The 27,184-nt window shown below is 49.1% G+C and overlaps 1 protein-coding gene and 1 long non-coding RNA gene across 4 annotated transcripts in view; one reads left to right on the top strand and one right to left on the bottom strand.

Annotated features, from left to right (window-relative positions):
- CORO2B (coronin 2B) overlaps positions 1 to 27,184 on the bottom strand; it is a 170,046-nt gene that overhangs the window by 142,678 nt on the left and 184 nt on the right. The window contains exon 2 of one of the 3 annotated variants that reach the window (XM_058294403.1): positions 9,902 to 9,955. The exons of the other annotated variants lie outside the window; for them this stretch is intronic. Coding sequence (XP_058150386.1) covers positions 9,902 to 9,955 — 54 coding nt within the window. The remainder of the gene's footprint in view (positions 1 to 9,901; positions 9,956 to 27,184) is intronic. 3 annotated transcript variants of the gene reach the window in all.
- On the top strand, positions 23,625 to 26,908 carry LOC131278028 (uncharacterized). The gene is made up of 3 exons (XR_009185137.2): positions 23,625 to 24,130; positions 25,157 to 25,235; positions 25,440 to 26,908. It is a non-coding gene; the product is annotated as an uncharacterized lncRNA (long non-coding RNA).

Raw genomic sequence — 27,184 nt, 5'->3', positions numbered from 1 at the left:
TTGTGGTTTGCTTGGTGGTTTTTATATTATTATTTTTAATAAAGAAGTTGAAGGTTTACAGAAAAATCATTGAGAAAGTACAGAGTTCCCATATACCCTCCCCCTCACACACACAGTTTTCCTTATTATTAACACTGTGCATTGGTGTGGTACCTTTGTAACAATTGTTGAAACAATACTATTATAATTGTACTGGGAACTACAGTTTATAATTTACATTAGGGTTCACTGCATGAACAGGCCTATGTTTGTTTTAATTTTGTTCTAGTAACAAATATGCAGCTTAAAATATCCCCCTAATAACCACATTCAAATAGATAATTCGGTGCTGTTAACTGCATTCACAATGTTGTCTACCATCACCACCACCAATTACCCAAACTTTTCCATCACCCCAAACAGAAACTCTGAATCAATTAAGCATTAACTCCCCAATCCCTACTCCAACCCCAGCATTCTAGTTTCTGACTCTACGAATTTGTTTATTCTCATCATTTCATTGATATGATATCATACAATAGTTGTCCTTTTGGGTCTGGCTTATTTCACTCAACGTGATTCTTCAAGGTTCATCCACGTTGTTGCATATATCAGAACTTCATTCCCTTTCATGGCTGAATAATATTCCATTGTAAGTATATAACACAATTTGCTTTATCCATTCAGCTGTTGATGGATAAACTTTGGTTACTTCCATCTTTTGGCAGCTGTGAGTGATGCTGCTATGAAAATCAGTGTGCAAATATCTTTTTGAGTTCCTGCTTTCAATTATTTTAGGTATTCACCCAGAAGCAGGATTGCAGGGTCATATGGTCATTCTATACTTAGCTTTCCCATGAACTGCCAAACAGTATTATAGCACTCACCGTTTTACATTCCCACTACCAACAAGCCAGTGTTTCTATTTTTCCACATCCTCTCTAACACTTATTTTCCAGTGTCTTAATAGTAGCCATTCTAGTGAGCGTGAAATGGTATCTTGTGGTTTTGATTTGCATTGAGCATATTTTCATGTGCTAATTAGCCATTTGTATATCTTTTTTCTTTGGAGAAATATCTATTCAAGTCCTTGGACTTGGGTTGTTTGTCTTTTCACTGATAAATATTTAAATATATTCTGGCTATGACACCCTTATTAGATATGTGAATTTCAAATATTTTCTCCCATTCTGTAGGTTCTTTTTTTTTTAAGTTCCATCTTTTTTTTTTAAGGATTTATTTATTTATTTCTCTCCCCTTCCCTGCCCTCTCCCTGCCCCCCAGTTGTCTGCTCTCTGTGTCCATTTGCTGTGTGTTCTTCTGTGTCTGCTTATATTCTTGTCAGCGGCACCGTGAATCTCGGTCTCTTTCATTGCATCATCTTGCTGCTTCAGCTCTCCATGTGTGCGGCACCAATCCTGGGCAGGCTGCACTTTTTTCGTGCTGGGCGGCTCTCCTTATGGGGTGCGCTCCTTGCGCGTGGGGCTCACCTTTGCGAGGGAGACCTCTGTGTGACATGGCACTCCTTGTGTGCATCAGCACTGCATTGGGCCAGCTCATCGATGGGTCAGGAGGGCCTGGGTTTGAACCCTGGACCTCCCATGTGGTAGGTGGGCACTCTATCCGTTGAGCCAAATCCACTTCCCGTAGGTTGTCTTTTGACTTTCTTGATGCCCTTTGATGTACAAAAGATTTTAATTTCAGTGAAGTCCCATTTACCTATTTTTTTCCTCTGTTGCTTCTGCTTTTAGTGTAACATCTAAGAAACCATTGTCTGACACAAGATCCTGAAGATACTTCCCTATGTTTTCTTCTATGAGTTTTTAAATTTTATTTCTTATTTTTAGGTCTTTGAACCATTTTGAGTTCATTTTTGTATATGATGTGAAGTACCTTCATTCTTTTGCATAAGAATATCCAGCTTTCCCAGCACCATTTGTTGAAGAGAATATTTTTTTCCTCATTAAGTAGACTTGCTCCCCATTGAGTGCCCTTGTCAAACAATTGGCCATCACTGTGGAGGACTGACAGCAGTTCCTAAAGAAGCTGAATATAGATTTGCCACATGACCCACAATACCATTACTGGATATATACCCAGAAGAACTGAGAGCAGTGACACGAACAGACATCTGCACACTGATGTTTACTGTGGCGTTATTCATGATTGCCAAAAGTTTGAAACAACTCAGATGTCCACCAACCAATGAATGGATAAACAAACTGGTGTATTCACACAATGGAATATTATGCAGATGTAAGAAGAAATGAAGTTGTAAAGCATATGACAACATGGATGAACCTGGAAAACATTATGTTGAGTGAAGCAAGACAGACAAAAAAGGACAAATCCTGTATGATTGCACTACTAAGAAGTAAATATATTGCATAATCTCATGGAGTTAATAACTTGCAAATGGGTCACCAGAAAATAGGATGAGGTTAGAGAATGCAGAGCTGAAGATGTTTGTCAATCTTTGGAGATGGATAGAAAAGCTGAAAGCCTAACATAATGTCTGTAACTAGCAGCGCTATTATGTGGGCATGAAAGGGGTTTAAAGGGGAAGTCTAAGGCCACGTATATTACTAAAAGGAAAGCTAAAAAATGTAACATGGGACTGTATAACATAGTAAAACCACATGTGAAATACACATATGGGTAAAATTGCACATGTAAGAATTTTTTCTTTGAAACTGAACAAATATATGTTAATACTACAAGATGTTAATATCAGAGAGAATAAACATTATGCTAAGTAAAAGAAACCAGACAAAAAGTACTACATATTGTATGATTTCATTTATATAAAATGCAAATATAAATCAATTTATAAAGATGAAGTTAGATTAGTGGTTACATAGGGCTGAAGAAGGACTGCTAAGGGGGGTGGAGTTTTTCTTTTTGGAGTAATGAAATGGTTCTAAAACTTTTTGTGATGATGAATGCACAACATTGTGTTTATACTAAAAGCCATTGATTTTTATACACTTCAGATAGGTCGTATGATATGTGAATATATCTCAATAAAACAGCTTAATAAATAAATAATTGTGCAAGAATAGCCAGAAATAGCAGCTATGTACAGCAAGAGAAGCATAGATTAAGAGGTGAAAACTTTTCTTGTTACGTTTGCCTGGTTTTTGTTTATTATTATTATTACTATTATTGAAATAAATTAAAATGCTCTAACAATGATTGAAGTGATTAACGCACAACTATGTGATTATACCAAATACCACTGATAGTACACTTTGGATGAATTGTATGCTTTATTAATATTTATCAGTAAAATTGATTTGTTTTAAAACAAAATCAATGGGCCATAGATATGAGAGTCTATTTCCGAACTCTCAATTCAATTCCATGGTTATATACATTTGTTCTTATGCCAGTACCATGTTGTTTTGATAATTACAGCTTTGTAATAAGTTTTAAAAATGGGAAGTGTGAATCCTCCAACTTTTTTTTTCCATATCTGCAAAGAAGACTGTTGGAATGTTGATTGGGAATGCATTGAATCTATAAATCCCTTTGGATAGAACTGACATCTTAACATTTTGTCTTCCAATCCATGAGAACAGAATGTCTTTCCATTTATTTAGGTCTTCTCTGGTTTCTTTCAGAAATGTTTTGTAGATTTCCATGTATAAGTCCTTTACATCCTTGGTTAAATATATTTCTAGATATCTGATTATTTTAGTTGCTAAAAGAATGGAATTTTTTCCTTGATTTCCTCTTCAGTTTGTTCATTATTAGTGTATAGAAACACTACTTATTTTTGCATGGAGATCTTCTACCCCGCCATGTTGCAGATTTTGTTTTATTCACTCTAGGAGCTTTGTTGTGCATTTTTCAGGATTTTTTTTTTTATACAGGATCATGTCAACTGCAAATAGGGAATATTTTATTTCTTCCTTTCCAATCTGGATGCCTTTTATTTCTTGTTTTTGCCTCATTGCTTTGGCTAGAACGTCCGATACAATGTTGAATAATAATGGTGACAGCGGGCATTTTTGTCTTATTCTTGATCTTTAGGGAAAACTGTCAGTCTTTCATCATTGACTATGATATTAGCTAGGGATTTTTCACACATAAATGCTTTATTGTGTTGCAGAACCTATTCCTAGTTTTCTGAGTGTTTTTATCAAGAAGAGGCGCTGGGTTTTGTCGAATGTCTTTTCAGTGTAAATTGAGATTATCATGTGACTTTTTAATTTTTTTACATTAATTGATTTTCTTATGTGGAACCAATCTTTCATATATGAGACCAATCCCATTCAATTACAGTATATAGTTTCTTTAAGGTGCTGTTGTATTCAGTTTACTAGTACTTTGTTGAGGATTTCTGCATCTATGTTCATAAGGGAAGTTGGTTTATAATTGTCTTTTTTTGTAGTATACCTAGCATTGGTATTAGGGTGGTGATGCTCTCATCTTCAATTTTGGGGGGAAAAATTTGAGCAGGATTGAAGTTAATTCTTCTTGGAATGTCTGATAAAATTCACCAATGAAGCCGCTGGATCCTGGGCTTCTCTTCATTGGAAGGTTTTGATTACTGCTTCCTTCTCTTACTTCTTATTGGTTTGTCAAGATCTTCTATATATTGTTGAGTCAGCGTAGGCAGTTTGTGTGTTTTTAGAAGTCTGTCTATTTCATCCAGGTTATCTCTTTTGTTGGCTTACACTTGTTAATAACATCCTCTTAAAATCCTTTTTATTTCTGTGCAATCAGCAGTAATGTCCCCCCTCTCATTTCTGATTTTAGTTATTTGTGTCCTCTCTCCCTCTTATTCCTCATTAGCCTAGCTAAAGGTTTGTTAATTTTATTGATCTTTTCAAAGAACCAAGTTTTGGTTTTGTTGATTTTCTCTATTGCTTTTTTATATTTTTAAATTTATCTCCACTCTAAATCTCTGTTATTTCCTTCCTTCTACTCACTTTGCATTTAGTTTGCTCTTCTTTTTCTAGTTCCTTCAGTTGCGAAGTTAGATCTCTAACTTGCAATTATTTCTTCTTATTCCATGTAGGCTTTTAGAGCTCTAAATGTCCCTCTGAGGACTGCCTTTGAGACAGCCATAAGTTTTGGTATGTTGTGTTTTCATTTTTATTTGTCTCAAGATACTTCCTAGTTTCCTTTGTGATATCTTCTTTGACCCATTGGTTGTCTAAAAATATACTGTTTAATTTCCACATATTTGTGAATTTTCTAGTTCTCCCACTGTTACTGATTTCTAGCTTCATTCCATTATGGTTGGAGAAGAAGCATTGTTTGATTTCAATATTTTTGAACGTATAAGACTTCTTTTGTGACATAACATATGGTTTATCCTGAAGAATGACCCATGTTCACTAGAGAAGAATGCATATTCTGCTGTTATTCAGTGAAGTGTTTTACATATGTCTGTTAGGTCTAGTTTATAGTACTGATCAAGTCTTCTGCTTCCTTATTGATCTCCTATCCAGATATTCTGCCCATTACTGAAAGTGGTATATTGAAGTCTCCTACTATTAATATAGAAGCCATCTATTTCTCTCTTTGAATCTGTCAATGTTTGCTTTATATGTTTTGGGACTCTGCCATTAGATGTATATATGTTTATAATTGTTATAGCTTCTTGTTGAATTGATCCCTTTATCAATATATAGTTTCCTTCTTTGTCCCTTGTAACAGTTTTTTATTTAAAACCTACCTTATCAGATATTAGGGTACTTACCCCAGCTCTCTTTTGGTTAGTATCACATGGAATATTTTTTCTATCAATTCATTTTCTGCCTACTTGCATTTTTGAATTTCATGTGAATCTCTTATAAACAGTTGGATCATGTTTTTTTTTTATCCATTCTGCCAATCTCTGTCTTTTGACTGGAGAGTTGAATCCATTTACATTTAAAGTAACTACTGACAATGAAGGACTTTCTTCTGCCATTTTGCTATTTGGCTTTAGTAAATATTAAATTAAATTGCCCTTCAATTATTCCATTAATGTCTACTTTCATATTTTTTTTTGTGTGTGTGTAACATTTGAGGCCTTTTTCATTTCCTTCTGTACATACCTTCCATCTTTTTTGTGGTTACCATGGGATTTAGATTTAGCATCATAAATCTATAACAATCACCTGTGGTTTGATACCAACAACATACATAAATACTGTTCCTTTAACCCTCTGTCTCCCCACTTTTTTATTTTTCCTGTAACAAATTATATATTTATACATTGTATGTCCAAAACCATATATTTATCATTACTTTTATACATTTGCATTTTAGCACAAGAAGTGAAAAATGAAGTTACATATCAAAAAATACATAACAACGATACCGGCGTTTATAATTACCTATATGGTTACTTTTACTGGTGCTTTCTTTCTTTCTTTATGCTACTTCAATCCACTGTCTAATGTTCTTTCCTTCCAGTTTGAAGAACTCCCTCTAGAATTGCTTATAGGCTGGTCAAGTGGTGATGAACCCCCTCAGCTTTCTTTTGTTGTTGTTAATCTAGAAATGTCTTAATCTTTCCCTCGTTTTTGAAAGACAGTCTCACCGGATATAAAATTCTTAGTTGCCAATTATTTTCCTTCAGCACTTTAAATATTTCAGCCAACTACCTTCTTGCCTCTGTGGTTTCTGATGAGAAACTGGCTTTTAATCTTATTGGGGCTCTCTTACAAAACACATTGCTTTTCTCTTAGAGTTTTCAGAACCCTCTCCTTGTCCTTGGTGTTTGACACTTTGGCTATTATGTGTTTGGCATGATTCTCTTGAAATTTATCCTGTTTGAGGCTCACTGGGCTTCTTGAGTGTGTGTATATTCATGTCTTGCATTAAATTTGGAGAGTTTTCTGCCATTATTTATTTGAATAATTCTGCCCCTTTCTCTTTTCTCCTTCTGAAGATTCCCATAATGAGTATATTGGTATACATTTGACGGTATACCACAGGTTCACTTTTTTTCATTACTTTTTCTTTCTGCTCTTCAGCCTAAAACATTTCAGTTGTCTTGTCTTCAGTTCACTGGCTCTTTCTTCTGCTTGTCCTAATCTGCTGTTAAAACCCTCTGGGAATTTTTTATTTCAGATATTGTTGTCTTCAACTCCAGTATTTCTGTTTGGCTCTCCTTTTTAAAATTTCCATCTCTTTATTGAGATTCTCATATCAGTCATTTATCACTTTCCTGACATTCTTTAGTCCTTTTTTAAATTAAATTATTTTATTCCCCCGCCTTGTTGTTTGTACTCACTGTCTGCTCTCTGTGTCTCTTGCTGTGTGCTCTCTGTGTCTTCTCACCTTCTCTTTAGGAGGCACTGGGAAACAAACCCAGGACTCCCCACGCAGGAGAGAGGCGCTCAATCCCCTGAGCCACCTCCCCTCCCTGCTTTGTTGTCTCTCCATTGGGCTTCCTCTTTGTCTCTCTTGTGTCATCTTGCCACACCAGCTTGCTGTCTTTTTTTTTTAAGATTTATTTTATTTCTCTCTCCCCCCCCCCTCCCCCCCCTTTGTCTGCACTCTCTGTCCATTCGCTGTGTGTTCTTCTGTGTCTGCTTGCATTATCCAGCAGCATCGGGAAACTGTGTCTCTTTTTTGTTGCATCATAATCATCTTGCTATGTCAGCTCTCCATGTGAGCGGTGCCACTCCTGGGCGGGCTGTGCTTTTTTCACGAGGGAGCGGCTTTCCTTGCAGGGTGCACATCTTGTGCTTGGGGCTCCCCTATGTGGGGGCACCCCTGCATGGCACAGCACTCCTTAAGCACGGCAGCACTGCACATGGGCCAACTTACCACACGAGTCAGGAGGCCCTGGGGATCAAACCCTGAACCCTCCATATGGTAGATGGATGCTCTATCAGTTGAGCCACATCTGCGTCGCCCAGCTTGCTGTCTTGCTCATCCTCTTCAGGAGGCACCAGGAACTGAACCCAGAACTGCCCATGTGGTAGGCAGGAGCCCAATCACTTGAGCCACATCCACTTCCCTATTCTTTAGTTCTTTCTCTGTGTTTTCCTTTATCTCTTTGAGCACTCTGGAAGATTTTTTTTTTTAAGTCTTTGTCTGGTATGCCCAAAGTCTGGTCTTCATCACTGATAGTTTCTGAATTTTTATTTTGGTCCTTTGGATAGGCCATTATTTCCTGCTTCTTTAATATTTTTTTTTTGCACACCATACAGTTTAATATTTTAATGTGTTAACTCTGGGATTTAGTCCCTGCATATCTGTTCCTTAAGTCAGTATCTAGCTAGTGATATGACAGATTTTTTTGAGTGCCAGGAGCTAACGAAAACAAATAAACCAACATACACACACATACACAAATACCCTCCATATCTTTGCAAATTGGTTCTGTGTTGGCTGGTATTCTCCCCCAGAGTTTAGCCTTCCTATCAAGAACGCTGGCCCCAGGAGAAATTCAGGCTCCTCTCAGTCTTCTCTAACCCTGTGTCTTGTCCTGGGCATTTGCTCTCTCGTGGTTTTAGGAATTCCCCCGTTTACAGGAATCCAAACGTCCCCTCTACTCCCTGTGAACTAGGCTCAGCCCGGTGCTCTACTGCAGGTTCTAAAGCTGGTAATCCTTGGTCCCAGCCCTCTTCAATTTAGTAGTTCTCATACCACTTAAGCTCTCCGCAAGAGGCTTCTGCCTGCAGGGAAGTTCTGGGAGGGTGAGCCAGAGGTGAGTGTTCTGGTTCCATCTGTCTTTCACGATTGGCACCAACATAAAAGTACCCCAGTATGAGCACAGGGTTACTCTGATCCCTCTGGAAAAGGGCCAGGGGCCCACAACGTGAGTGCCGGCTGGCTGCACACTGTGCTGGGGAGAGGCTGGGAAGGCTCCAGCAAGGTGCCATGGGCTTCTCCTACTGTTCTGCTTGTTTAACTTTTTATTCTAGTAGTACATAAGATAAACAATCAAAATGTCCTTCTTTTAACCACATTCAAATATATAATTCAGTGATGTTAATTACATTCACAATGCTGTGTTACCATTGCTACCACCAATTACCAAAACTTTTCCATTAACCCAATTCATCCATTAAACAATTAAGCATTAATTCCCATTCTCGACCCCCACCTTGTCCTTTGGTAACCTATAGTTTAGTTTCCGACTCTATGAGTTTGCTTATTCTAATTGTTTCATATAAGTGAGATCACACAATATTTGTCCTTTTGTATCTGTCGTTTTTCACTCCACACGATACCTTCAAGGTTCATCCATGTTGTTGCATGTATCAGAATGGGATTCCTTTTTATGGCTGAGTAATATTTCATTGTGCACATGTACCACACTTTATCCACTCACTGGTTGATGGATGCTTGGGTTGCTTCCACCTTTTGCTTACTGTGAACATCAGTGTGCAAATACCTGAGTCTCTTTTGACTATTTTGGGGTCTATCCCTAGAAGTGGGATTGCTAGGTCATATGATAATCCTATACTTAACTTTCTGAGGAACTGCCAAACTATCTTCCATAGTTTGATACCATTTTACATTTCCAATAATGAATGAGTGTTCCTATTTCTCCACATCCTCTCCAACATTCATACTTATCCATTTTTCAACAGTAGCCATTTTTAAAAAGTGGGTATGAAGCTGTCTCATTGTGGTTTTGATTTGCATTTCTCTGATGGCTAATGATGTTGAGTATCTTGTCATGTGCTTTTTGGCCATTTGTATATCCTCTTTAGAGAAATGTCTACTCAAGTCTTTTGCCCATTTTTTAATTGGGTTGTCTTTTTGTTGTTGAGTTATAGCACCTTTTGCCATTTTTAAACTGTTTCCTTGATTTGGCACTTGCCCAGTTACTGCAACCCATTAACTGTTTTCTGGAGTTCCAAAGAAGTTGGCTGTGCCAGTCTTTGCTAGTTGTTAAAAGATACTGGAGGTGGATGGGAGATGGGGAAGGGAACAGTACTTTGGAGACTCTTACACTTACCATCTTGGTTGAGTGGACATCCAGAATGACCAGTTTTCCTTTTCTTTTTTCTTTCTTTGATGGGAGGAAAATAGAAATGAAAGAAAAGCTATGACTAAATAAATGCAAAGCTTTTGAGAAGCAAAAAAGTCAGGCATTTAAGGGCACGGGTTCCAGTGTCAGTGCTGGGATAGAGCCCTGATTCCATTTCAGTTTACTTGCTGTTTGACCTTAAGCACATTACTTAACCTCTCTGAGCCACAGTTTCCTGATGTGCAAAATGGAAATAATAGTAGAACCACCCTCCCTGTGCCGCACAGGTTGTTGTTAGGGTTATATGGGCTGAATGTGAAACATTTTATACAATTCTAAAATGTGATAAGCACTCAATAAATGGGGGCTGTAATTTCTACCCTAATCATTAGTATTCTGTTATTGGTGAATTTAAATCCTGCAGCATCTCCCTTCCCTGCCACCTCCCAAACCAGGTCAGCCCCGAAAAGGCACACCAAGCAACCAGGCGAGCAGCTAAGCTGCTTCGCTCTTATCATCTCTCCTTGACCCGAAAAGGCTGCCCCTCTTAATTGCTCTTTGGTTTTACTCAATTTGAAATGAGCAGTGCACCAGTTCCCTGCAGGAAAAAAATATGCTTCTGCTCAAAATACTAATGAGGTTGGATGCGAGGTGAGGCAGGCAGGGGAGGGCAGCCCCTGAGGCCTTCCACCAAGTCCTGCTGGCCCTGCGGGAGGACTCGGCCCAGTTTGGGGCATTTGGGACGGGAGGCTCTAGATTTGGTCCGCAGACCCCAGGTCCGGGGGCCAGGCTGGCTCGGGGGGGTCTGTGGGAAGGGGGTGTGGGCAGCCCTGCGGCACCCCCGGGGTTCGCGCGCCCAGCCCTTCCCCCAGGAGCTCCAGGATCACTCTCGCCCCAGGCTGGCGCGACCCTCGCCTTCCACACCCACGCCCTCACCAAGACCTGGAGCTGCGTCCTCCCCCTGCCCCCACCGCTGCTCTGGCTCAGCCCTTCATCATCTCGACTTCACGCCAGGCTCCCGCCTTGCTCCCCTCTCCTCTGTTCCCCCCCCCCCCCGCCCCCGCTTCTTGAGCGGTCACTGTAAAACAGTCAGTCAACAAACGTTTAGTGGGCAGGAGGCACGTGCCAGCCTGGCGGGGGTGTGGAGGTCCAGCTCCCTCCTAAATCACCTCTTCCTGCCCTCTCCCCTCACACTGCCCTGGGCACAGGGCCCTCCCGGCTGCGCCTTGAAGGTCAGTGCTCCTCCTGGGAGCCTTTGGCCTTGCCGGCCTTGCCGCCACAAGCACCTCCCTGCAGGATCCCGCAGGCCTCCGCCCCTCCTCCTTTCCGCCTGGCCCCAGGTGCCCTTATCAGAGCAGACTCCCCGACAGCCCTGGCAACCGCACGGCCTCCCACCACTTTGTCGTTCTTGATCGCATTTGCCATCACTGCACGTTCATATTTGTGTTCTGTCTTGTCTTCCCACCCTCAACCACGTGCCCCCTGAGGGCAGGGACGTTTTGTTTTGTGTTTTACTTTTTCTGTTTTGTTCACTGACATGGAAGTGTCCCAGTCGCCTGGACTGCTGGCAGGTACGTGAAGTGCGGAATGACTACTCACTGCCGTGGGATCTAATGATTTGATCACATCTCTTTGTGGACACCCCAATGTCCTCCTGCACAACTAGCTCCAGCCTCCCTCTTAACCTCCTCACTAGCCCCCCTCCCCCGCGCCCCCCGCCCTTCCCAATCCCTGGCCCCATTGGTCGAATCTCCCTGAAAACCTCGTGTCTCCGGGACACCCCGGGGAGCAACCACTGCCCTTGCCATTACCCCTGCTGGGCCTCCCCTCCTCCACCCACTTCCCTCAAAATCCCGCTTATGCTTCAAAGCCGAACTCCACCCCCACCCCCTCTCTGAAGCCGTTCCCAGCCCTCCCAGTGCTCCCACCGTGGGAAACACTTGCCTTCAGCCCTGAACCAATCACATCACCATCATCTGCTGGTGGGTCTGCCTCCCGGGCACGATTCAGCTTCCTTAGAGGCTGGAAAGACCCTTCTCCTCTGGGTGTCCCCCAAAGCCAGTGCAGAGCCTGGCAGGAGGCGGGGGCTTGGTGGATGGTCGTTTGCATTACGATTTGGATTGTTCTCATATAATACCTTCTAGTAACTGTTAGCACTCACGAGGGCCACTGTGGGAAACAGGAAGAGCAGGCCAGGCGTGGAGCTGAGAACATCACCCCAGCCCTGGGGAAGCCCCTCGAGCCCGGCGGAGCCGCCCGCCTGGGAGCAGAGGCCCCGAGCCCCCGGGCAGGGACAGCAGGTGATCCGAGCTCTGCCACGCGGCTCTCGGGGCACGGAGCCACCAGCTCTCACATCTGAAGAGGAAGCCTGCTCCATTGTCAGGAGAAAGTGCTGCCCTGCTCCCTAGTGCCTGTGCCTCCCGGGGATGTAAACCGGACACCCCTGTCCCCTTCCTGGGAGGAAATCCTGCAAGCATTCTCAGGGACAGGGGACAGCAGGCTCCGCCGGAGAAGGAAGGAGGTGGGGCCGGCCTGGCAAAAGAAGCGCTCCCAAGACAAGGCTGACAGGACCCCCTGGCCTGACCGCACAGAGGCTGCTAGCTGGGTTGGCGGCTCCACAAAGGCTGCGCCCTTCAGTCCTGCCCCCAACCAGTTCTCTAGCCATGGTCACTGAATAGCTGGGACTTTGCCTGGGGCAGGGCTTCCCATGTCCCCTCCACTGCCTCAGAGTAAACCCACTTCACTGCTCATGGGACTCTCCACTCTCATGAGTCAGGCAGAACTGGGTTGATATCTCCTCTTTGCAGAGTTGGAAATAAAGATCCAGAAAGGTTAAGCCACTTGTCTGAGGTCACACAGCATGTTATTAACAGAAGCAGAGCCCAGACTAGGAATTAGGCTGATCTTTCAGTTATTATTATTGGGAGTCGTCAGGAAAGTGTGTGCTGATTTCCTAAGATTGGAAGTGGGAGTTTCAGAGGGCTTCTGTCCCCGCCAGAAATCTCACCCCCCTTCTTTCTGCACACAGGCTCTGTCTGGCTTCAAACCCAAAGAAATTCCATCTCTGCACACTGGCTCTCAGACACGGGAAGCAGCCGGCTCCCTGTGGCTTCTTTCTTGGAGGATGTGCTCAATAAATAGAACCCCTTTCTCATCTTCCTGCGTAAATATTTCAGGAGAATAAGAAACAAGCAGATCTGCCTCCGACCTGCTGCTGACTACTCAGAAGCAGGGGCTCCTCTACCCCAGGCAGATCCACCAGGCTGGGGGGGGACAAGAGGCACGGACAGACTCCTCCTTGCCAAGGCTGCTTGTCAGGGCTGAGGACCGTGGTGAGACCCGGAGGGCAGAAGCCTAGACTTCCCCGAAGGCCCCACACCCACTCATCCGCAGCTTCTCTCCCTAGAAATGGGAGGGAATGGGTCTGTTCAGCACCTGTTGTTTCTCGGGATGCTTCAGTTGTTACTGCCCAAGACCTGCACAAACAGGCTCCACCCACAGGGAAGAGATCGCAGAGCCTCTCAGAACAGGTGACCAGGGTTCTGGCTGGAAAACCCAGCAACCCCGACAGAGCCAATCCCCTCTAGATCAGCCACAGACACCCCTTTTGTTTATGCACGCAAAAGTTCAGGGAGCAGGTTATCTTTAGGTCCGGAACATTCAGTGGCTCCCCACTGCAGACAGGATTTTGGCTTCTCAGATTGCCATTTCCTGTCCTCCCCAATCTAGCCCCACCCCAGCTTCCTAACCACATCTCCCTCTGCTTCTCAAGGCACACTCCACATTGCAGACAGACTGGTTCCCGCTGCCCCCAGTGAGGTCTTCTTCCCCTTCCTAAGGGTTTTTTTCCTTTTGCCCTTTCTCCTCTCCCCTTCTCTTGTCTTGCACATGCCACCTCCTCCACGAAGCCTCCCTTGACCATTCCACCCCTCCTCCCTCATCACTCAACGCCACCACTGCCCAGGCACTGCTCCCGCCAACATCCACGCATGAGAGCTCATCCTTCCAACTCAGTTACAAGCTTCCAGACAGCAGGCTCCAGCGTCCGTTTCAGCCAAGTGTCCCAGGTGCGGGCCGCCGCTGGGCACAGCTGCTACAGAAAGGAAGCTCAGCTTGTAAAATGTCCTGAGCCCCATCTCCCAGAGATTTTATTGTTCTGGGGGAAGGAGGACGGGGGGACCAATTACATAATTGCCACAGCCTAGTGCAAAATAAAAATGCAGGGCCCTTGTTCAGAAAGTATTAAGAATTTCAAGACAGTGAGATCAGAGCGTTAAACCCAGTGTGGGGCCCTCCTGAGCACAGGGCCATGTGCAGAGTCTTCACAGGTGACGCGTCAATGAAGCTGGCTAGGGGACAGGCCTTAAAACTGCAGCCAGATCTGCAGCCAGAGCTGAGAACAAACACTGTGGGCAATCGGGAGCCACGGAAGGTTCTGCACCTCTGAGTCTCCTTCACCTCCACAAGCCTGTGCTGCCTGGAGCACAAACAAATATTTGTAGAGTCAATGAACATACGAATGGAGGGAGAGAGGTGGAGCTTGAACCAAAGAGCTGGAAGGGTCCTTTTCTTTCTATTTATCTAGCTAGTTAGCTATGTACCTACCTCCCTACCTATCTATCTTTTTTAAAAAAACATGGTATTTAACATAAAATTTGTCATTTTGGCCGCAGACTTGGCCCAGTGGTTAGGGCGTCCGTCTACCACATGGGAGGTCTGCGGTTCAAACCCCGGGCCTCCTTAACCCGTGTGGAGCTGGCCCATGCGCAGTGCTGATGCGCGCAGGGAGTGCCCTGCCAAGCAGGGGTGTCCCCCGCGTAGAGGAGCCCCATGCGCAAGGAGTGCGCCCCATAAGGAGAGCCTCCCAGTGCGAAAGAAAGTGCAGCCTGCCCAGGAATGGCGCCACCCACACGGAGAGCTGACACAACAAGATGACGCAACAAAAAGAAACAGATTCCTGTGCCGCTGACAACAACAGAAGCGGACAAAGAAGAAGACGCAAATAGACAACAGAGAACAGACAACTGGGGGGTGGGGGGGTAAGGGGAGAGAAATACATAAATAAATAAATCTTTTTTAAAAATGTTCAATAAAATATATTTTTTTAAAAATTTTGTCATTTTGGCCATGTTTAAGTGTACAATTCAGGAGCATTAAAGCATTTACAATGTTAAACTACCATTGCCACTTTCTGTTATTAAAACTTTATAATCTCCCTAAACATCTCCCTTTGCCTCAGCCCCTGATAACCTGTACCTGCTTTTCTGTCTCCATGAATTTGCTTCTCTAGATATTTCATGTAAGTTCATACATACTAGTCCTTCCATGTTTCATCAATTTTTAAAAATTGCGCGATAAAGATCTTCAGTGCTCAGTTTGATAAATTTTTACCTATGTATACATCCATGTAAGCACCATCACTCCAGAAGGTTCCTTGGTGCCCCATCCTCGTTAATACTCCCCTCCACCCCCACCCCACCCCAGGTAACTGCTGAAAGCTGGATAGAATTTTCATCAGAGATGGGCTCCTCTGCTGATGGAGGCAGAATTGGCTCCAGTGAGGTTGGGTCAAGAGGCATGGAAGAGGCCAACTCAAAAAGTCGCCTTCAGATGCAAGGGAATAAACACGAAGGGCTTGCTCCAAGCCACTGGAGCCCTGTCCTCAGCCTCCAACCTTCCTGAAATTTTCACAACTCCTGACTGCCAGGGAAGGAGGGAGGAGGGAGGGAGCATGGAGGGTGGAGGGAGGGGGGGATGGAGGGAGGGCGAGAGAGAGAGGATGTGTTTTGGAGAGCACGGCTCAGAAGAAGATGCTGGGAAGGGAGGACGGTGGGGCAGCGTGGGTGGCTGGGCAGCAGCTGTCACAGGCTGGCTCTGAGAGTGCCCAAGGCTGGCACTGCAGGGAGACGAGAGAAAACGGCAGCCCCTCTCCCCACCAGTGAGGAAGCCTGAGCACTTACCCCAGCCTCACCCTCACGGGGAGCCCATGGCCTCGGGACACCTCTGCTGCTCTTCCTACCTGGGCTGCCACTCAGAACCCAGTGGAGAGCCTGTGGCGAGATCTCATCCTGAGCACCTGGGGCAGGAAGGGCCGCACAGGTGCCAGGTGAAATGGCTCTCCACCCTCCGGCAGCCGGCTGGCCTCAACACCAACGAATCCCCTCAGGCACCCTGAGGGAGGCACAGGGGACAGGGAGGCCCTGCCAGCCCTCTGGGAAATTACATTCCAGCAGGAGAGAGAAGTGGTGCCCAAATCACTCACACTCTGATAGGAGGTACCGAGGGCCACAAAGGTAGCAGGGGTGGGAGTGGGGGCCAGCACGTGCTCACGCCCATAAGCTCACCCCTGCACCCAGGCGCTCACGGGTGGCAGTACCCTAAGACAGCTGGGCAAACTGAGGCCAGCCAGAAGGGAAAGTGACCAAATGGGACAGCCAGGAAATATCAGCGCTGGGGGCAGGGGCAGGCGGGAGCCCCTGGACTCCCATTCCAGTGCTCTTTTCACCTTATTAAAGCCAGGTCTCCCTAGAAGGAGACTCTGGCCCTCTGCCCCCTTCTGCCTTCTCAGTCCCCTAGGTCTAACCTTTCCAGCAGCTCCAGGCAGACAGGAAAGGCGAGTGCCATGGCCTGACCCCAGCCACGGTATCCTGGTGGGGGAGAGGGGCACGTGCGGCGCTCCGTTCTCAGGCTTAGGGAGGCACCTGCGGGAAATCCAGTGTGGGGGCACCCCACCTCACCTCTCTGCATCAAGAGCAACACGGGCCAGGGCAGACCACCCAGAATACACCTCGGGCCATGTCTCTCCTCCCAGCTCCGGGACTCCCAGCACCCACACGGGATGAAGCTCTGGCTCCTCGGCCTGGCATTCAGAGTTCTCCAGGCTCCCGCCTGCCGCTCCGGCCTTCCCAGCCCAGCAGCAGGGACTCTCGAACTCCTGTCTCTCCTAGAGTGAGCCACACCGTTTCTCCTCGCACACCTCTGTTCACGCTGCTCCTCCACCTGGAACGCCTTGCCCCTGGCATGGTCTGCTGCTGTCCACTCATCCTAGAAGGAGGAGCTAAGAGCTCCCAGCCCTGCTCCTCATCGTTCGCGATTCTGTGTTCAAGCCTCTGTCGCTGTCCTCCGTGCCCCCGTCCCCAGGCCCTTTCTCCAACAGCCTGCAGCCCGTGGGTTCTTCTGAGCTGCCCACTAGCCCAGGACGCCCCTGAGCAGAGGGACTGCTTTGGTTCATCTCGGCACCTTCGGGGCCGCCCACCTAGCACCTGGCATGCAAGTGCTCAGCAGATGTTTTTTGAATGAATCTAGGGCCTCATTTGATTGGGCCGGGGGTGGGGAGAAGGTGGGCAGTGGTTAGAGCAGCGCAGCCGGGGTGGAGAAGCACACAGAATCCGGCTGGCATCCTCCCACCCCAGCCCCATTGCCCTGGCAACGCTGGCTCGCAGCGGCCAGCTCTCCCCCCACCCAGGACCTCTCCTAAGCCTCATTACAATAGGGTCCTGCTTAAGGCAGGCTGGGCCCAGGCAAAGGACAACCACTTAAGGCATTACCCCTCCCAGGGGAATTTATAATTTAATAGCATCTAGAAGGCCCAGAGGAACTGAGGAGGGGGCTTTAGGCAGTGTGACTTGGAAGGCATTCTATCGAAACACACGTGAGTGCACACACACACTGTGACCAGTCCGCTACTGCCGCGCTGGCTGTGTCAGCATGGCTGGACCATCCGACATATTAGGGGTACGCTCCCCCTGAGTGAACCAGAGCAAGTGCCATCTTCTCTGAGCCTCAGTTTCCCTGGCCCTAAAGTGGGATAATAAATAAGGTATGGGCGTACATGAGATAATGGGTGCAGTGCTGAGCCGGGGGCAGGCTCAGCAGGGCGGTGTCATTCCTGCTGCTTTTCTAAGGCAAAGACCCACAGAGCTTCAGTTCCCACAGCTGGCAGGAGCCCTCTGGTCCTCGGAGGCCCGCAGAGGGCCGGCTTTGTTTGTGGCTCCTGAGCCCCCTCTCCCCTTCCCTCCACCCCCCCTCTCCCTCCAAGCCAGAGTTTCAGGGATAACATTGCCTGAGACTTCTCAAGCTCGTGATAAGGTCTGGCCAGAGGAACGGCTCTTAGCAACCCGGGCTCCCCACTCAGCGGCCCTTCTAATGGTTTCGGAGAAACAAAGGAGCGAAGGCTTGCCCGCAGCCTGGGGTGCCGGGGGGGGGGGGCGGCTTCCAGGTGGGAGTGCGGTTTCACGGCCGTGGAGCCTGGGGCAGGGGCCAGGCACGACGGGCACGCGGGAGCAGAGACAGCCTGTGCCATTGCCAGGCCCGGGCGGGGCCGTCCTGCCTGGTCGCCTAGGGAACCAAGCCCCTCCTGTCCAAGCGCAGCTGAGGCCTCGGACTCCTTTCTGGAACTTTCCCCAAGCCCCCGCTTTTGAATAATCCTCGCTTGGCCTGCCAGACATCAGGCAGCTAATGGAAGCCTAGAACTCCCTGGCTGAAACCCTCCCCACCTGAGCCTGCCCTTCAGTGGTGTGGGCCAGCAGTCCCCACTGGGCCACATCCTAGCTGGGACCCTGTGGGCACACCTCCTGGGGCCTCAGTTTGCTCCTTCCAGCTCTGACAGCCCATCACTCTACAAGAGAAGGGATTTAGCCCCACGAAGAGCATCCGGGGAATATTTTAGGCTTGTTCCAAATCCTGCACAATCTTCTGTGGGTGTGCCCACACCCTAATTAGTGTGCACAGCCCTTTGCTGAATGCTGAGGGAAGCACTAAAGAGATTCAGACATGATCCCTGGCCTCAGCCAGCTCACAGTCAAGTTAGGGAGTGACGTCAGGCTCACAGAACAACCAGCAGACAACAGGAGTTTTCGGTCTTCACCTGCCGGCTGGTAGAGTGGAGACTGGGTGCTTCGGCGTTCCGAGGACAGGGAAATTAACGTCGATCCAGACCCTGCGAAGGCCAGTTTCACAGGACAATTCGGGTCCTGAAGTCGCCTCAATCTGCAACAACTGGAGCTTGTTCCCAGCTATTGTCATGACTAAGGCAGGAAGACAGGCTCAGGGCCTTTAGAAGACAGATTTGCGATTTTTTAAAAAGTTATCAGATGACCCCTCAGGTCTTTAGAAATCCCCTTTCCCAGAATTCCAAATTTCTCATAATCCCAAATTTCCCGTGCATTCCTGCTAGCCACTCTTTCACCTGGCGGCCTGCAGGGCAAACATAAACAGCATTTTCTTTACAAAGTTAAACAAAAAATCCAGGAATTCTATCCCTTTGTCCCCTTTCACCAACACCTTTCTTTCCATCAGCTGTTCCACGTCCTGGAAATTCCACTCGCTCCAGGTTATACAGCTGTTAATTCTGAAATGAAATTCCAGGTGTTTAAGTGGTTTGTAGCAAATGCCTCAGGTTAGCAAAGGTTACTTCTTTCCATAAACGCCAGGAGCCTCCGGATGCATTCGGGGACTGGCTTCTCTGCCTAGGAACTCTGGGTGGGCTGTGCTTGGGGCGCCCTCTGCTCTCCCCACAGAGCTCTGGCCTGCAGGGAACCAGGGTGATCCAGATGAAGATGTAGATGCCTTTTGAGGCTCACTTTTCAAATGAAAGCAGCACAACACATTTTTAGAGACAGATTATTTGTCACAATCATATTAAGAGAGTCAAAATAGAACAGGAAGAAAAAAGTAACTTTCATCTGCACCAAACTAGTCTGACAGAGTGAAAACAAAGACACGCTGTTTGGAAGAGACAAACTTTTCTTCTCCATCAACAGAGTACAAATTGATTCCAAAGTCAGGATTACAGCACGAGAGAAGTGGGCTAGCTCTTGATGGAACCGCCTAACTCTGGAGGCCAGGAAACCTTGGTGGGGGGCATGGGGAAAGGGCTATAAACTACCCCATTGCGTGACATCTACCAAGCGCCTTCTTACACCTTTCCATATTACTTTTTTATTGCAACACCCCAATGAGGTTGAGTGCTAACTCCATTTTCACAGAAGAGAAAACAGAGGTTCAAAGACATTGAGCAATTAGCCCAAGGCCACACAGTAAGGAGCAGAGGCAACCAGACTGCAGGTCCCTCACCACATATTTCCAGGTCATTCCCCCCAGCATGACAGAGAGGCAGGCTCAGCCCTGATGGCCTGTGTGGCCTTGCTAAGTCCCCTCCCTGTCTGGGCCTCTGTTTCTGCCATTATAGGAAGGACAACCTCGGAGCTAGTCATGAGACTAAATGAGTTAATTCACTTTTTAATACCGAGCGCTCTAGAAGGTTGGCTGCTTCTGTAATTGTGGTTGTTATTTATTACACTGTGGGTTTCTTGAGGGCAGGGTCCCAGCACCCAGTGAAGACTGGGACAACAGCAGGCACTCAATTAGTATTTATTAAACTAATCTAAACGAAGATCAGGAGTCATTGTCATATTCCTAGGAAGTGTGGAGTGCCTGGAGGCAGAGGGCTGGACCCGATGACCTCAGAAGGCATCTCGTGAACGTGGAGCCTGCGGCTTCTTCCCAGGGCTTAGCACGAGCACCGCCCAGAGCGAGTCTCTGCAGAGCCCCCTCTCTAGGGCGCCAGCGCCTCCAGGGGTGTTACCATTCGTCTCAGGCAGGGCTCCTGGAAGGTTCAGCCTGTGGTGGGAACATCATGTAAAACATCTGCCACTCCGAGCTCCAGCCGAGCAGAGATGAAACTGCAGGCACCTAAGAGGCTTTTCTTTTTTTTGAGGTACGGGGGCCGGGGATTGAGCCCGGGACCTCATATGTGGGAAGCCAGCGATCACCCACTGAGCCACATCAGCTCACCTGAGTTGTTTATCATTTGTTTTGTTTTGTTTTAGGAGGCACTGAGGACCGAACCCAGGACCTCCCATGTGGGAAGCAGGCGCTCAGCGGCTGGAGCCACATCAGCTCTGACCTAAGAGATTTTTAACATAATCTCTTATATATCCCTATCATTTTTCTTTAAAGGCCCAAACCAGATAAGCGTAAAGATCTAAAGAACAAAAATGGCCGTAATCAGGCCCAGTTAAAACATACCAATAAACAACCCTTCCCGGCGCTGCGTGCAAGCCAGGAGGGCCTCTGCCCTCCCGCCCACAGCTCAGGGGAGCTGAGGCAGGCAGCGGAGGGGCCGGGAGACTGACCGTGGCACCTGCACATGCCCCCTGCGTGGTCAGTGCGGGACGCGGCCCAGGGCCAGCCACCCTCCCCATCCTGAGCGGCCTCCACTCCGCCTGCCCGGCGGCCCCATGCAGGTTCCCTGGCCTCTGTGTGTCCATACCCTCATCCGCAACGTAGGGGTTCCAATCAGTGACCCTCGCCGTGGAGGGACTCTGAGGATTCCGTAACCCCTGCGCCGTGCTCGCCTCAAGGCCTGGCACGCAGGAAGCAGCCACGGTGCGGGACTGTGCTTGACTTGAAACCTTTGCCCTTGCTTTTCCCCTCTGCCTCTGACCCCTCCTCAGCTCCCCTCCTTCCTCCTGCCACCTCCTACGCATCCTTCACGACTCAGCTTGAAAGTCACTTCCTGGCCCCCCCGACTAGGTCAGGTCTCCTGCTATTACTCCCAGAGCTTGCTGTACTTCTCATTTCATAACCCCCAGTGCACTCATTGTAAGCATTTGCTTAATTTTCTGTCTTCCTGATATTAACAGCTAACACTAACTGCCAGGCATGTGAGAAGTGCCTCACATGGATCAGCTCATTTGATCTTTACAATAACCCTATTAGGTAGTATTATGATAGAGCCCAATTAATGGATGGGGAAATAGAAGTTCAGAGGGGTTAGGCAACTGGCCCAAAGACACACAGCAAGTAAACGACACAGCTTCAGCATCCTTACCCACCAGCACCCGCTGGAAGTAGGGGCCATCTCTAGAGAAGGCCAGTTGTGGTAAGGACTGCCTGCTTGCCCTGCACAAAGCTAGTTTCATAGAAATGGACAAGGCAGCTCTGCCTCGGTCATACCTGTTCTGCCCCTGGGCTAACTTAAGCAACACAGTCTGACTTTAGATAAAACGGGCAGGGTACCCTCCTCACCCAGCACCCTTCCTCAAATTATTTACATGGTTCCCAGCTCCAGGTTCCAGCAAAGGCCACGGAAAAGTCTAAGCAGGGCCCATGCACAGGTGCCACCCTCCAGGAAGCCAGCGTTTGTCAGGTATCTCCTTGGTACCAGGGCCACGGGGCAGAGTGGGAGTGTGCAAAGGACAGCAAGCTGGCAAGTTTAAGGACTGTGTTCTCTGGAGTTAGCCACCCCCCTCCGTTTCCCCTCCCCCAGGTATGACCTCCAGCAATTCCTGAGCCCCTCTAAACCTCAATTTCCTCCTCTGGAAAATGGGATGATAACAGAATCCACCTCATCGTTGCACGGAGTAAATGCAACCATGCACATCCAAGGCCTGCTTAATAACTGTTATTATCATCATAATGGGGCTGATTACCCTTCACAGGATGTGGACGATTTTATGATCATATTGAAAAGGCCAGAGCCTTTTCAATGTGAAAACGGGGGACTCTGTTTATTCATCTATAAAAAGAGGGTACCCTCCCCACTCTGGAACCACTGAACCTAGGCAAATGTGAGCAGCTCCCATCGTTGTGTTAATTAATTGGAAAGAGGGTGCCAGCCAGAAACCAATTACCAAGTCCCCCCGGGGGGGCCTCTGTGGGGTGGAGACGGGGCGGTGAGGAAGGGAAGGGCGGTGGCAGCCCCTCCCCCACTCCCCCACCCCCACTCTACTTGTGCTTCTTCGCAGCTGGTCCCACACTCCGAGCCCACAAAGGAGATGCTTATTCTAAACAGCTTCTTTTCATGCGGAAGCCACTGGATCTGCATCTGTCTTTCCCTGGCAGGGCCTGCTCCGCGCAGCTGCTCTAAGTTTCCCAGGCTGCGGGCTGCTCCAGGTCCCCGGGCCTGAGCCTGTGGGGTTCACAGTGAAAGGAACGGCGCTCATCAGGAGAGGGGGCTGGGCACAGAGGGAATTTGCACATTCTCTCATCTCTGGGCAATAGACAAATTTGTGGCCAGGCATATCCAAATCAGAAGCTGGGCCACCCCAGTCCCAGAAGCAGAGACTGCTGCTGCCGCCGCCTGCGGCTGAAGCCGTGTCTGCCCCAGGCCAGCAGACCTGGTGGAGAAGTGGAAAATCTCACTCCATCGCTGAGCTGCCAGGGCCTGATGCTGCCAGGCTCTCAGTCCAGCCCGCAGGCACACTCCCAACCCAGCCAAGCTCAAGTCTGCTCTGACTCCACAGGGTGGGGTGATCCTGGAGCCCTGGAGAGCCTCACAGCCCTTCCCAGATGCCCCTAAGAGCTGTCATAGGTGCCAAGACGGCGATGCTCCAGGGCAAGGGAACACACAGCTTCTGGGCACACTCAGGAAGACAGCACCTGACCAGAGCCTTGCTGGAGGGTGAGCTTCATCGACTAGAGGGAAAGGGAGGAAGGAAGGAAGAAGGGAGCCCGCATTTATTGAGCACTTAGAGTATGCAGGCAAGACATACTTTCCTACTTTGACCCACTAGCCCTTGAGACTCCTAACTCAGGACGCGGGGTGCCAGCTTCCTCTAATGTTCTGAGTGGCAACGCTGTGGCTTGTGCAATCTGTGTCCCTATTGCCTAGCACCAAGCCTGGCCCAGAGTAGGTGCTCATGGGGCTGGCTAATGAATAAATGAATGGATGCCAGCTATCTGGAAGAACTGAGAGGAAGGAGGAGGCACCATGGGCCTGGGGGCAGGGAAGGCAGAACTCTCCGCCCCCGAGTGTCTTGGAGCTGGCTGGTCTTTTAACCGAGGCTCCGTGGGACGCTGGCTATTCTCACCCCTTCTTCCAGTAGGAGCCAGCCAGGACAGAGGAGCTGGGAAGTGGAGTGTCTGGGTCTCTAGACGTCTCCTGGGTAGGCTAGAATCTGGGTGGGGAAGTTGAAGGCAGAAGGGCCTGAGATCTCCCGGTCACCATCTGACTCTGTGTGCAGCAAGGACTCGTATATACCTGGACCCCGAGTGCTGCTTCTGCAGGGGCAGAGGCTGCCCAGCACCGGCAAACCCGGACCCCAGAGCACAGGCAGGGGCGAGGCAGGGGGCAATGGAGTGGTGCCAAAACACCCGCCCCTGCTCAGCCACAGTTCCCTTGTCAGGACAGCCGCGTGGAAAGAGCACTGACCAGGAGTCAGGAGCACCCAGGTCCCAGCCCCTCCTGGCCTCAGACTTGCTGGGTGACTTTGGGTAAGTCACGACTTCCACTTCCTGGGCCTCAGTTGCCTCATTTGTCGAGGGAGAGGGCTGGGTGATTTAACTGCTCACACATTCTGCTCTCCTCGGAGTCACACTGGGGGGCCCTAGAGACACGCGACCTTACCCAAATGAAGGTGTGCTGTTACCTGGGCAGGGTCACAGCAGCAGGAGCCAGGAGCTCCCCTCAGTGGGTTCAGCCGGGCCAGGGCTGGGGCAGGCAGGAGAAGGCTAAGCTGCTGGAAACGGGGCCAGGGCCCAGCTGATGGCCCTGTTCGCAGGCCTGGAATTGGCAGTTGGTGGGAGGGGGTGCAGGCACCCCGGGTCTACGTCCTTCCTCACATTCGCCCCCCTAGGTCCTCCTGAGGTGCAACAGGCATTCCTGCTGCTCAGGGTACTTTGTTTCTGTGCACAGACCCCGAGCACACTGGCATCTAACTTAACACGGCACACCTGGGAACAGGGGAGCCCAGTCCCTGGAGGCCACCAGCTCCCTTACCTAGAAGCCCCACCTCTAGTCATAGCACAGCCAACAGCCAGGGACCGCTCCACAGGGCCTCTGAAGAGCAAATGGGGTTGCAAAGTACTACATTATAGCTCACAGTCTTTTTTCTGTTTTTTTTTTTTTTAATGTACTGGAGCTGGGGATCGAACCTGGGACCTCATGTGGGAAGCCAGCGCTCAACCACCGAACCACATCGGCTCCCCTGAGTTGGTTCTATCGTTTGTTCACCTGTTGCTTGTTTTTAGGAAGCACGGGGAACTGAACCTGGGACCTCCCATGTGGGAAGCAGGTGCTCAACTGCCTCAGAGCGGACTTCCTTCCTAGAGCTGAGGCTGTCCCAAGGCTCAGCAGAAGGGACCCTAAAGATTATCCGAACCCACTCCGGCATTTTACAGATGGCCAAGCAGAGGCCCAGAGATGGAAGTGACTGACCCAAGGCCACACAGCCTGTCTGTGCCCAAGTTGGCACTAGAGGCTGGACCTCCAGACTCCCAGAGCTCTGTGGTTTCTTCTAGGATATGGAGAGGAGCCTCTTTCAGCAGGCAGGACTCTCCCTCCAGGCCTTCTCTTCCCACTGCATCCGTCCAAAGGCCGGTAAGGGAAGCGAAGATAGGGTTAAGGGTGGGGATTTTATGTAATCCCCTGAGCTGGCTTAAGCCAAAGCTGGCTCAGTGGTTAGAGCAGGAGAGGGACACCGGGCAAGGGTGGGGAGGGCTTGGTGGGGAGGGAGGGGAGATTAGTGACTAATGCACTGGGTACCAGGATGCCAGGCTTGCCAATGCGTTTAACACTCCACAGGTAAATACCCACCTTCATGGGCTACCCCCTACCAGGACCCTGAACTCTGAGCAGCGACCTCCACCATAGGAGCACCCCAATTTCCAGAGTGCTCAACAGTATGGAGTAAGGGAAACATCACAGGCCACAGCCTGAGACAGACCTGAGGTCAAACTCCAGTTCTGCTACTTACTTGCTGTGTGACCTTAGGTAAGTCACTTGACCTCTCTGAGCCTCAGGTTCTTCTATTAAAGGAGGCTGAACACACCTTCCTTGCAGACCTCCTGGGCAGGATGCATGAACTTGTGTTCACAAAGAGACTCGGGGGAGGTGCCCAGTCACTCCTCAGTGCTATTATTATAACTCACATCCCTCATCTCTTCATCCAGGCCATCCATTACTCTTCTGCCCTGGCCTGCTTGTGTCTTTGACATGAATAAACTTAACATTAATAAACCCTTCAGCTGAATAACATTTATATCATGTCACTGCACTAAGCATCCCAGCTCCTTAGGGTCTCAGCAGCTCTGCTAATAGCCAGAACTGCAGTAGCCTTTCAGCCCCCAAGTTCATCTTCCCACAGTGCTTCCTAATCACAGAACCAGGGCCAAGGACAAAGTTTTGAGCTGAGCCCAAGGCCCCTGAACAAACATGCTGCCCTGTGGCAGATCTCAGGGGGGCCACGGGGAGCCACTGGCTTATCAGGAGGGCCCAGAACCGCTCCCCCCACCACCTCCACTGCTGACCCTCCATCTGGCCCAATCCTCTCTGACTGCAGCAGGATGTCCTTCCCACTTTGGCCTCCAACTCCCAGTTCTGAGGGCCAACTGGGCAGCTGGGAAGGGTGGAGTCTGGCCTTGGGTGCAGGGACTGCCCAGCCGAGGCCGACGTGGTAGCACTCTTCCCTGACAGAGCCTTGGAGAGGTGTGGTTCTCCACTTCATCTCACTGGTTCCTCAGCGGCTCGGCTCCACCACTAGGACCCCTATATCATCCTCACATTACACCAGACGGAACTGAGGCCCAAAGCCAAACTGAGGCCCAAAGTCAAATGGCTCTGTCAAGGTCACCCGTGGGGTTTGGGGTCGGGCTGAGAAGCAGAACTCTTTCCACTACCCTAAGTTCTGCTTTCCTCTTAACTCCTCGCAACATGGAAGCTCCCAGAGTCTCTCTGATAAATCTGGGTCCTGATGGCAAGGCCCAAGAACCCTCCCCCAAGAGGGGGGCTGCCAGGAGGCCCACCTTCTTCCTCCGACTCAGTTTCTCCCCACATCGCCAAGCCCACCACCGCGGAGCCTGCCCTAGCCCTGGCAGTGCTCTCAGGACTGGGCAGCGCCGTCTCCACAGAGTGGCCTGAGAGTGAAGCCAGCGCGCCTGGGACCCTGGGATGGACAGCAGAGGCCGGCAGGTGGGGGGGGGCTCCACTAGCCTCAGGGTGGCAAACCCATTCCCATACCCACTGCCCCGCACCGGTTCCTGCGGGCAACCCTCCTGGCGGTGCGCGCTCCGGTTGGGGGGGGGGGGGCACCACGTTCCGGCCCAACAGCTCTCCAGGGGTTAAAAATGCAGCATCCTAAACAAGGGTTAAAAATGCAGTCCCGGCTGGGGCCGGGTGCGGAGGGATGTTGTCCAACCTCCTCGGCTGCCACCGCGACAGCCGCCCCCTTCCCTCCGCGCCCACCTCGGGCTTTGCGAGCCAGAGCGACTCGAGCGACTGGGGAGGCAAAAGAGGCTCTCGCCGCACCTTCCCGGCCCCGCTGCCCCCTC

Source organism: Dasypus novemcinctus, chromosome 3, assembly GCF_030445035.2.
Source record: "Dasypus novemcinctus isolate mDasNov1 chromosome 3, mDasNov1.1.hap2, whole genome shotgun sequence".
NCBI lineage: Eukaryota > Metazoa > Chordata > Mammalia > Cingulata > Dasypodidae > Dasypus > Dasypus novemcinctus.
The sequence above is the reverse complement of the archived record's forward strand: the minus strand, read 5'-3'. Positions and strand labels throughout refer to the sequence as shown.